The 12,909-nt window shown below is 37.9% G+C and overlaps 1 protein-coding gene across 2 annotated transcripts in view; it reads right to left on the minus strand.

Annotated features, from left to right (window-relative positions):
- CDH8 (cadherin 8) overlaps positions 1 to 12,909 on the minus strand; it is a 395,613-nt gene that overhangs the window by 195,690 nt on the left and 187,014 nt on the right. For both annotated transcript variants that reach the window (XM_065925450.1, XM_065925449.1), the window contains exon 4: positions 10,485 to 10,604. In XM_065925450.1, the coding sequence (XP_065781522.1) occupies positions 10,485 to 10,604 (120 nt within the window). The remainder of the gene's footprint in view (positions 1 to 10,484; positions 10,605 to 12,909) is intronic.

The following is a 12,909-nucleotide window of genomic DNA, read 5'->3' on the forward strand; positions in this document are numbered from 1 at the left end:
TAAATAACCAACAGGTTACTAAAGAAATCAAAAGGGAAATCAAAAAATTTCTAGAAACAAAGGACAATGAAAACACAACAACTCAAAACCTATAGGAGGCAGCAAAAGCAGTTCTAAGAGGGAAGTTTATAGCAATACAAGCCCACCTCAAGAAACAAGAAAAACATCAAATAGAAAACCTAACTTCACACCTAAAGCAACTGGAAAAAGAAGAAGAAAAAAAAAAACCAAAATAAATAAATAAATAAATAAATAAAAAGAAAAAAACCCAAAATTAGTAGAAGGAAAGAAATCATAAAGACCCGAGCAAAAATAAATGAAAAAGAAATGAAAGAAACAATAGCAAAGATTAGTAAAACTAAAAGCTTGTTCCTTGAGAAGATAAACAAAACTGAAAAACCCTTAGCCAGACTCATCAAGAAAAAAATAGAGAAGAATCAAATGAACACAATTAGAAATGAAAAAGGAGAAGCTAACAGACAATGCAGAAATACAAAGGATTATAAGAGACTATTATGAACAACTATATGGCAACAAAATAGATAATCTGAAAGAAATGGACAGATTCTTAGAAAAGTTCAATCTTTCAAGAATGAACCAGGAAGAAATAGAAATTATGAACAACCCAATTACAAGCACTGAAATTGAAGCTGTGATCAAAAATCTCCCAAAAAACAAAAGCCCAGGACCAGATGGCTTCACAGGAGAATTCTATCAAACATTTCAAGAAGAGCTAATGCCTATCCTTCTAAAAATCTTTCCAAAAATTGCAGAGGAAGGAACACTTCCAAACTCATTCTGCAAGGCCAAAATCATCCTGATACCAAAACCAGACAAAGAAAAAGAAAAAAAAAAAAAAAAAAAAAAAAAAGACAGACACACAAAAGAAAACTACAGGCCAATATCCCAGATGAACATAGATGCAAAAATCCTCAACAAAATTTTAGCAAACAGAATTCAACAACACATCAAAAAGCTCATACACCATGATCAAGTTGGGGTTATTCCAAGGATACAAGGATTCTTCAATACACACAAATCAATCAATGTGATACAAACATATTAACAAATTGAAAGATAAAAACCATATGATCATCTCAAGAGATGCAGAAAAAGCCTCTGACAAAATTTGGCACCTACTTATGATTAAAACTCTTCAAAAAACTGTCATAGAAGGAACCAACCTCAACATAGTAAAAGCCATATACGATAAGCCTACAGCAAACATTATTCTCAATGGTGAAAAACTGAAAGCACTTCCACTTAGATCAGGAACAAGACAAGGGTGTCCACTTTCACCACTATTATTCAAAGTAGTTCTGGAAGTCCTAGCTACAGCAATCAGAGAAGAAAAAGAAATAATAGGAATCCATATCAGAAAAGAAAAAGTAAAGCTCTCACTGTTTGCAGATGACATGATACTGTACCTAGAAAACCCTAAAGATGTATCAAAAAATTACTAGAGCTAATCAGTGAATTTAGCAGTTACAGGATACAAAATCAATACACAGAAATCACTTCCATTTCTAAATACTAACAATTAAAAATCAGAAACAGCAATCAAGGAATCAATCCCATTCACCATTGCAACAAAAAGAATTAAATATCTAGGAATAAACTTGTCTAAGGAGACAAAAGAACTGTACAGAGAAAATTATAAGACACTAATGAAAGAAATAAAAGACATAAATAAAATGACATAAACAGATGGAGAGATAGTGTATGTTCCTGGGTAGGAAGAATCAATATTGTGAAAATGACTATACTATCAAATGCAATCTACAGATTCAATGCAATCCCTATCAAATTACCAATGGCATTTTTCACAGAACTAGAACAAAAAATTTCACAGTTCATATGGAAACACAAAAGACCCCAAATAGCCAAAGCAGTCTTGAGAAAGAAGAATGGAGCTGGAGAAATCAAGCTTCCTGACTTCAGGTTATATTACAAAGCTACAGTCATCAAGACAGTATGGTACTGGCACAAAAACAGAAATATGACCCAGCAATCCAACTCGTAGGCATATACCCTGAGGAAACCAAAATTGAGAGAGACACATGTATCCCATTGTTCACTGCAGCAGTATTTACAAATAGCTAGAACATGGAAGCAACCTAGATGTCACTCAACAGATGAATAGATAAAGAAGTTGTGGTATATATACACAATGGAATATTAGTCAGCCATAAAAAGGAACACATTTGAGTTAGTCCTAAAGAGGTGGATGAACCTAGAACCTATTATACAGAGTGAAGTGAGTCAGAAAGAGAAAGATAAACATATTCTAACACATATATATGGAATCTAGAAAAATGGTACTGAAGAATTTACTTACAGGGTAACAATAGAGAAACAGACATAGAGAATAGACTTATGGACATGGGGAGAGGGGAGAAGAGGGTGAGACATATGGAAAGAGTAACATGTTAACTTACATTACCATATGTAAAATAGATAGCCAAGGGGAATTTGCTGTATGGCTCAGGAAACTCAAATAGGAGCTCTGTATCAGCCTAGAGGGGTGGGTTTGGGAGGGAGATGGGTGAGAGGTTCAAAAGAGAGGGGATATATGTATACCTATGGCTGATTCATGCTGAGGTTTGACAGAAAACAGCAAAATTCTGTAAAGCAATTATCCTTCAATAAAAAATAAATAAATTACAAAAAAAAAAAAAAAAAAAAGAATTCTGGCATGGATCCTATGTTATCACACTGTTCTGATTGCCCACATATTTTGGCTTCCCAGATGGCTCAGTGGTAGAGAATACACCTGCCAAGCAGGCTATGTGGGTTCAATCCCTGGGTCAGGAAAATCCCTGAAAAAGAAAATGGCAACCTACTCCAGTATTCTTGCCTGAAAAATCCCATGCCAGAGGGGCCTGGGTAGGTGGCAGTCCATGGAGTCACAAAGAGACAGACACGACTTAGCGGCTAAACAACAGCAACAACATATGTCTCTTTTAGGATTTATCATATAAGCACTGCATGCTCAAAGGCTAGCACATGACTTTATATTAGAGTGTAGATGTTGATTAGGTGTCATTTAATGTGAATTACAAAGAGATTCTCATTCATCAATGTATATCCTAGCATTGTTGGGCAGCTTGAGTTTACCTAAATATTCTCAAAAATCTGCACAGGAAAAACCTTTAGGCAGTCCTCAAGGCAGTGGAAATGACAATTTATGTCATCCTGATATTTTTTAAAAAGAGGTTTTGTATGTTTGCAGTTTATCACTTTGGCTCAGAAGTTATAACAATGACTCAATTCCATGAAGGCATTCCATGAAGATTCTATGTATTATCCTTGAGTTTTATAAAAGAGAACCATTCATTATATGGATTATTTTTTCCAAGGAGTACTTTTTGCCTTAGCTCATTTTTACATGTTCCACTGAGACAAATGTTATTTGTATCCAATGAAGAAAGATGGTCTGAGTCTCAAAAAAAGGTCAATGAATTAACTTGGTTTATTTTGCAGCTGGTCATTTTTCTTAGTCTTGATTGCCTGGAGCAACGTGCACACTGTCCTGCAACTTTACCCTGATTTCCTCAGATAATTAAGCATTTACTATTCACTTGCCTTGCATTTTATTTAGATGTTCCATCTTCAGTCACTTAGGATGGTCTGCAACTGTTTTCTCACTGCTGTCCTCAAATTAGTAGCTTTTTAAATAAATGCCACATTTCTCCCTGTCTGTGCCCAAAATGTTACAAGCAAACATATGGTATTGGGGGTGGCAGGGAGGGGAAAATAAAAAAAAAGAGAGAGAGACAGAAAACATTTATAGAATACAAATAAGCTATTTTCAGCCTTTTGAAGCTATTCACAAAAATGACACTTCATTTTACAATTACTACTGCCTCCCATCTTATCTGACATCAAACTCTTTCTTGTGTCCATGTATAAAGGAGACCTGGGCCCGATTCCAAGTTCTATAGGTCCATTTCTATATCAACAGCCGCCCCCAGCTCGAAACACACTGCATGGAAGTCAGGTGGGGTTACAGGAGAATGTGAAAAACTGGCTCTTGCAGTTTTATTAATACAATAAATGTATTAATATCAGTTCTGATCCTCTGTTCTCTCATCAGGAACACAGAGATGACATTTAGTACCTACCTCAAAATATTTTGTGAAATAAATTAAATTAAACTTGATAATGCATGCAAATTCAATTAGCACACTGCCGAGAACACAATACATGCTCAGTAAATGAGGTGGTGGTTGTTTATAGTCTTGTTTTTATTCTTCCTGTTGTTTATAATTTGACAGTGAGTTTGATGAAAGGATAGGGAAGACATTTTACCTTACTTTCTCTGAAATACAGTTCTGTCAACTGCAAATTGGAGACAGAAATTCTTCCTTCTTCACTATGGTTTAGACACACAAGAATATTTTCCCTTTTATTACTATTATTATTTGTATTACTATCACAGTGACCACCAGGATAGGAAGATATATTAATAACCATCCTTTCTTCTGCAATGGCTGCAATGGCTGAACTTTCCATCTCAAAATCTAATCTAGAACTAAATCTAACCAAGAGTTTATGTCTCAAATTTCATTTTTGCAAGTACCAGAATAGCACTGCATTGGCTAGACACTTAAGATAGAGCATGAGACTTGGAAATGACGTGAATTTAAGTCTTCAGTGTCTCAGTAAAAACAACAAAAATCACATGTGAGGTTACAGTGGTGTTCTTCCCACCACGAAAATAGACAGAAGGAAGACAGGCTGGAAACCAAACTGGATTCCCCTCCTGGTGTTTCCACATCTTTTCTGTAAGTTGTGGCAAGCTTTTCCCTTTCTCTTTATAAATTCATTCCTTCCTTCTCTTCTTTCTCCCCACCCTGCCCTCTTCATGCCTTTCTGTCTCAACTACATACTGAATAATTTCAGGTGCCAAACTCTCTGCTAGGCCTAGGGATGCAAAATGAACAAATTAGACAAGCCCCATTCTTTCATGAGCTGTACATTCTAGCATGAAAACTGACTTAGGAACATAAGCAAGTCAATTACAAGATGATTACTGATTAGGAGACGCTCCCAGAAGAGAATAAACAGAATAAACAGCAAATCTTTCTGAATCCTAAGCTGATACCTAAAACAAGAGGAAAAGCTCTTCCTCAGATAGAGCAATTAATGTGCTCTGGTGACAGGAAATAATTTCATGAAGTTGGAACGTAACAAGCAAGCAGGAAAACAGAACTTCTGTGTTCCAAAGTCCGGAATTCCGTCCTTAGCATTCTCATGAGAGTAAAACAAGACACATACATGTATTCTTGTCTCCTATCCTCAGGTTTTGTCAGTGGAACCACTGACTCAAACCGCCTACCCTGGCCAGGTACCACAGTGACCACTTGTGGCAATTCAGAACTAACAAGCTACTGCCAACTGGAAGAATTCAGAAAAGGTCAAAAGGAAAGAGGAGACTCCAGTCCTCATATCCTACCACCACCCAGAATCCTTTTCACTAGAATCCATCTTGGCTGAGTGATGTGTGCAGCACCAGGAAGGACCCTGCACCAGAGTGATTGGCCAGAGACAGCCTGGAAACTAAGCCAATTACCATAAATCCCAAGACTGCGAGCCACATGGCAGAGCGGTTCTCCTGAGTCCCCTCACCCTCCTGCTTTCTGCCCAGGATCCCCTTCCCAATAGTCTCTTGCCTTGTCAACACAGATGTCTCCTCGGAAAATTCACTTCTGAGTGTCAGACAAGAGTCCACCCTCAGGCCCTGGAAGGGGGTCCCCCTTCCTGCAAGTTTCCTTTTCCTTATTGAAAAGAGCCTAACATCAAGGACTTGCTGACAGTGGGCAGTGGGCAGTCTTCTTTATACAGATCATTCCCCCAAATGATTCTCCAGATTCCAGTTTTTGCTGGAAGTCGTTTTTAAGTTGTGTCCAACTCTTTGTGACCGCATGGACTACAGCATGCCAGACTTCCCTGTCCTTCACTATCTCCTGGAGTTTGCTCAACCTCATGTCCATTGAGTTGATGATGCCATCCAACCATCTCATCCTCTGCTGCCCCCTTCTCCTTCTGCCCTCAGTCTTTCCCAGCATCAGGGTCTTTTCCAGTGAATCAGCTCTTCCCATCAGGTGGTACAAGTACTGGGGCTCCAGCTTCAGCATCAGTCCTTCTAATGAATATCCAGGGTTGATTTCCTTTAGGATTGACTGATTTGATCTCCTCGCTGTCCAAGGGACTCCCAAGAGTCTTCTCCAGCACCACAGTCTGAAAGTATCAATTTGGCACTCAGCCTTCTTTATGGTCCAACTCTCACATCCATACATGATTACTGGAGGCATATGTAGGACTTATTTTAAGTTTCAAGCAGGTATCTTACTCTTCCCAGGTATATCTCAGCCAACAGCTGCACAAGGCAGGTGACAATAAAGCCTGGTAATTTGTGTGCACTAAAGTGATTGACCTCCAACTAATAAAATAATATTTAAAAAAAAAAAAAAAAAAAGAGAAATCTTTGTTCCAGGGACCTCTATGGGTTTGGCCAAGATGCTGGTGAATCTACATTGCTTTAGCGTATATCCTCTCCTAACTTGCATGGGTTTAAGGTCAGAATTACATTGTGATGGACTTCCCTGCTTAATTCTGTTTCATGTCTAACCTGGATTGCATGTTTTTGACTCTCCCCAAATTCATATGGTGAACTGCAATCCCTTCTGTGATGGTATTTGGAGGTGACAGCTTTGAGAGGTAGATCATGAGGGTGAATCCTTCAAAAATAGTATTAGCATTCATTTAAAAAGAAGCCAGAGACCTAGCTTCTTCTCTTTCTAAGGGAACAGGAGAGACAACCTCTGCAACCCAGAAGAGAGCAGCCACCAGAACCTGACCATGCCCACCCTGATTTCAAATTTCCAGCCTCCAGGCCTCTGAGAAATAAATGTCTGATTCTTATAAGTTGCCCAGTTTATCGTATTTTGTTACAGCAGTGGCACTAAGACAGTACTTCTATCTTTCATAGTATTTAAGCCCCAAGAAGTCACTTGTTCATCTAACTCCAAGTCAGAGCCTATTTCTCAGATGAGGCAAATGATGCAAATCTTCTCATCACCAGAAAGGGTATTTTCTTTCCTTTTGTTTATAAAATAAAAAAATTCAAATGTTCTATGGTCTTTGTACATTTTTGTACATTTTCTATTGTATTAAAAAAGATTCTTAATGTGCTTCTGCCTTTATACCTTCCTCCACTATGTGCACATGCATTCATACCACTCTCAATTTTTCTTTTAGAAAGGTGAACAAAGGTCTCAGAGATAGACAAATTCAGATCCTTTAGGAACAACTAACCCTCTGCTTTCATTTGAACAAACTCAAGCATAATTAAGCAAACATTTACACAATAATGCTTACTTTTCACTTAAAATGATGCTTCAATATGTGACTTGCCATTTGATAAGCTATATCAATTTGCTAATTGATAAGCTATTAAACATCTGTTGCTGACTCTATTATTAAATTTAGCCTTCACTTCCTTCTGCACTCTGCCTGCTTGAGTCAAAAACGTTAACTTCATTCAACCAGTATTTATTAAGCAACTTCTATGTACATGCTTCAAGTATCATTTCTCTCCAGTGCATTTCCACAATAGTACCAGAATAAACTTTCTAAAATATGAATAACTTTGTATCTGTCAAATTGGACATGATAAGGCTAAAATGAATATGTGTTGAGATAAACACTCATTATGCTGAGTGAAAATGTACATATTAAATGTTGCTGACAACATTCAATTAAGCAAATAGCAATATATGTCAAATCAGATTTAAAGTTGCCCAAATCCTCTTGACTTAGTACTAGGCTTTTATTCTCTGTACTTCATGGTAAGTTATTCCTAAGATATAAATTATTTAAATGGCATCATCATGCTTCCTTGTATTTATGTTGAAAAAAAAATCTGTCTGCCAAAATGGATTGTGAGATATTATAGGCTGAGATTAACCTTTGTGAGTTTGTCTCCTTATATCTAACTTGATTCCTGGCACATAGTGAATGCTGATTTGGACATCTGTTGGATAAATATCTATTGCTGATCCAAAGGTACAAACTTACAGTTATAAAATAAATAAGTCCTGGGGATATAATGTTCTGTGTGGTGGCGCTAGTGGTTAAGAACCTGCCTGCTGATGCAGGAGACTTAAGAGACTCAGGTTCAATCCCTGGGTCGGGAAGATCCCCTGGAGAAGGGCATAGCAACCCACTCCAGTATTCTTGTCTGGAGAATCCCATGAAGAGAGGAGCCTGGTGGGAGACAGTAACAGGGTCACAGAGAGTCAGACACAACTGAAGCGACTCAGCACAGCATGGCATGTGGTGTCTATAATTACTAACACCGTGTCGTATATTTAGAAGTTGCCAAGATCCTAAAATCTCTCATCAAAAGAAAAAAAAAAAATACAACTGTGTGGTGATGGATGTTAACCAGACTTACTATAATAATCACTTCACAATATGTTCTGTGATGCACTCAGTCACGTCCGACTCTTTGAGACCCCATGGACTGTAGCCCGCCAGGCTTCCCTGTCCATGGGATTCTCCAGGCAAGAATACTGGAGTGGGTTGCCATGTCCTCCTCCAGGGGGTCTTCCCAACCCAGGGGTCAAACCCAGGTCTCCCATATTGCAGGTGGATTCTTTACCATCTCAGCCACCAGGGAAGCCCTCTTGGGTTTCAGTATTCTTATACTGGAGTGAGTAGCCTATCCCTTCTCCAGGGGAACTTCCCAACCCAGGAATCAAACCAGGGTCTCCTGCATTGCAGGTGGATTCTACACCAGCTGAGCTACCAGGGAATCCCTATTAAATCTTTATGCTATACATCTAAAACTAACATAACACTATGTGTCAATTGTTTGTCAATATATTCTCAATATACTTTCTCAATAATTGTTTCTCAATATATTACACTGTAAATGGTGAACCAAAAGATTCAAGTAAACAAACAAACAGTCAAGGAGTGAAGGGGAAATGATTCAGTTTCACTTCTGTTTTGCAGACGCCACTATACCATAACTCTTGCCATTGAAAAGAAAAGTTTGAAGACATCTGACAGTGACTTTGAAATTAAGGCCCTGCGTGTGAGCCCCAACCCTGGTCCCATCTCTCACTGTGACTCTGGATGAGGAGTAGGACATCTCCAGATGTTTCTCCTTTCCCTTAAAATTCAGAGCTGACCGCCTTCTCTACGCTTTCCCAGGGTCATCAAAGAGGACAAAGGAGATGACGTCTACAGCAGACCTTCTCCTTCGCTGAGGAAAAGCGTATGTAATTATGCCCCTAATGAATGTATTTTACAAGAGTTATTTCCTGTTTCTGAATCTAAATTCAATTTTAAGCCATGACCTATTTATGTATAGATGTACTTTTTCTCACTTTTAAATACATGAGGATTTTTCTTTGAATTTAAAAAAAAAAGTGAGGAGAGGCTCTAAATTTTTAATTTAATTAATAATTGACTTAATGGTAAGACATGAAAATTCATCTCAATACTGCTGAAAACTCATGAATCAAAGTAACAAATGTATATGTGCCCACATATTGAATTCTCCTATTTGGAAGTCTGCAGACAAAATCACCAGATACAGGAAAAAAACTATACCCAAAAGATGCTGCTATTTTAAGTAATTTTAAAATATGCTATAAAAATCACAATTATAAAAATTCTGACACAATGTCTTTACTCTCTTGCTACACTGTTAAAATTAAATAATAAAAGATATATCTTCATTTACACAAACTGTTACTTTATGAAGTTATCTGACAAATCATTAAAAATAAATTTTCTAGTTTGCCTATTTTATTTTTTTAAATGACTTATTTCCTGTTTGCTAAAATCTATACCATTGAACTCAGGATACTGGTTGTGTTTAATATTGGCAAAAATGATAATATTTTCATGAGAGTTCTAGTACACAGATATCAGAATCCTGTTTTAACAAATGAGGAATCTAGTAACAAATATAATAATATCCATGCATGAAATGATTACCACATGCCATGTACTGTGTGCTGAATATTTATTGGTCATCTGATCTTCATAAAGCTATGAGGAAGGTTCCACTCCACTTCATAGATGTGTGAGTTGAAACTTAGAAATCTTTATAAATGTTACTTGCCAAGCATTTTGCAGCCAATAAGTAATTGTATTTATTCTTCAATCTGATATGTAAGTTGGCCTGAGGTATAAGCACACTTCTTTCCCAGGGATGAACAACGGTGCCAGGCCATCTGTTAAACAGGTGATATTCTACAAAGGATCTGCAACTCATTTTAATATGTATCAAAATGATTGTCAGGCTTGCCATGTACCTGGCACTGCACAGGAATAACACATTCAAATGTTACTAAGAGGCAGTGAAGTTCCTTAACCAGAGCATTTCATAATCCACATCCCAAGAAAAGTGTTTCCCCGAAGCAATGACATAGTAAATAGAATTCAAACTTTAGGCCACAAACCTGTTTCAGGCTCAATGGAAAAATAAGGTTGCCCTTCCAAGATGCTATAAACCAACTTTGCACTGTTTCCATAAACTGGGTCATCAGCGTCAGTAGCTGTTACATTAGTGACAGACGTACCTAAAAAAAAAAAAGGAAAAGAAAAAGAGAAAATAAGAATTAACACATTATTCTTTGCCAAGAGCTGAATTTTGTCAAGGATATTATACAGAAATCCATGTGTGGCAATGAGGAAGAAAAGAACTCTTTTTTAAAATATGGAGATAAACTATCATAACTTCAACGATATACAAGCCTTTTAAAAGACAGAGTACTGCTAAGCTGAAGTACTATATAAAGACAGCTCTTTTAGAATCTGTATTATTTAAGATTCCTTTGTAGTTTTCATTTGAAAGATACCTATCAAATTCCTGGGCTTAGAGAATATGAAAAGGATACATATCAAAGAAATATGAAACACAAGGTTAATAGTATGATGGATATAAAATGTAACATTTAAGTTCTCCAAAAAGCACAACTGAATATACTTGGAAAAAATTGGCTGCTGAAAAAGCTGCACAGAATATGAAAGGAATATTTTATCCCATCTTATTTATTTTCTCAAAATATAAAATTACATTGGACTACTAATTAATCATAATATTTAGATAACTGGGCCTATGGATAACAGAATCAAAACTTTCATTTTTTTCCCTCAGATTAATTTTCCATTTTATTCACTCATTCATTTAGCCATTGAATACATTCAGCTTGCCTGATACGAAGTCAAAATTTATACTCGAGAAGCTTACAGTTTGGTGGTAGGAGGGAAGAGGAGAGAAGAGACAAATTCAGCTGAATGCACTGACTCCGAGTTTGGATCCCTCACTTAATCCAGCACAAACCGGATATGGTCAGGGACAGCCTTCTGAGAGGCATTGCATTTGAGTGGAATTAGGAAAGGTGGGTAGAGTTTAACCGGGAAAAGAACAGCAGGGAAGGAATTTTAAGCATGAAACAAAGTAGTCTGAGAGACTGTGTTAAATTCTGGGAATTGCTGAAAGTGGGGAGAAACTGCAGAAGTCTGGTGTGCTAACAGGAAGCATGCTCTATGAGGTCAGGGTCCATGTCTTCCTCACTAAGTGTCAGACATGTAATGATTATGGAACATACATTTGCTAACTGAATGGATGAAGAAATGAATAAATCATCTGATGATTTCACAAGGAATGGTAGGTATCACAAATGAGCTTCCTAGAAATAGATTCTAAGATGAAGATTTCTTGAATTTTTACTGAGGAGTCCCTTTGATCAGTATATTAATACATATATACAGAATCTAGAAAAATGGTACTGATGAACCTATTTGCAGGACAAGAATAGAGACTCCAACACAGAGAACAGGCCTGTGGACATAGATGTAGAAGGAGAGGGTGGGATGAATTGAGAGGATAGCACTGACATATATACACTATAATGTGTAAAGCTGGAGAAGGAAATGGCAACCCACTCCAGTATTTTTGCCATGAATCCCATGGATAGAGGAGCCTCATGGGCTACAGTCCAGGGAGTCGCAAAGAGTCCGACACAACTTTGCGACTACCAACAAATGTGTAAAGTAGATCTCTGTGTAACAGAGGGAGCTCACCCTGGTGCTCTGTGATGACCTAGAGGGGTGGGGTGGGATGGTGGGAGGTTCTAGAAGGAGGGTACATAAGACCACTCAGGGACTTCCCAGGTGGCTCAATGGTAAAGAACCTGCTTGTCAATCCAGGAGCCACAGGTTTGATCCTTGAGTGGGAAAGATCCCCTGGAGGAGGGCATGGCAACCCAATCCAGTATTCTTGCCTTGAGAATCCCATAGACAGAGGAGCCTGGTCATGGGGTCTCAAAGAGTCAGACACAACTGAGCAACTGAGCGTGCATGCATGGCTCATTCATATTGTTGTATGGCAGAAACCAACATTACACTGTAAAGCAGTTATCCTCCAATTTAAAATATATATATATATATATCTGTAGGAAAGTGAAAGGACGAGACTGGGTAGAAGGAGCACTCGGGCAGTGATGCAGTTACAACAAAGACCTCAGTGGACTCCCCTCTAGAGTTGGGATGGCCATTGAGGAAATCCATCCAAGACTTTATACTCCAGCCCTGACCAGTTATTGGCTGTGGGAACCTCCCTCAGAATGCAGGCTTGGCCCTGGTCCAGGCAGCTGTCTTCAGCTGAGGAAGCATCAGCCCTGAACTGTTGACAGTCAACACGCCCCGCAAGCTGAGGGAAGAGTGTTTTAAACCTGAAGGGAGCTGAGCAGCATTTCTCTTTGCTGAAACAAAGTAGAGCTTCTGAGAGATCTTGCCAATCAAAATCTTTTTGAAGTGTGTTGAATTATGGTCACTACATAGGAAAATGTAATGTTTGTCAAGCAGTTGATCATCCTGTAA

Source organism: Muntiacus reevesi, chromosome 2 (genome assembly GCF_963930625.1).
Source record: "Muntiacus reevesi chromosome 2, mMunRee1.1, whole genome shotgun sequence".
NCBI classification, from domain to species: domain Eukaryota; kingdom Metazoa; phylum Chordata; class Mammalia; order Artiodactyla; family Cervidae; genus Muntiacus; species Muntiacus reevesi.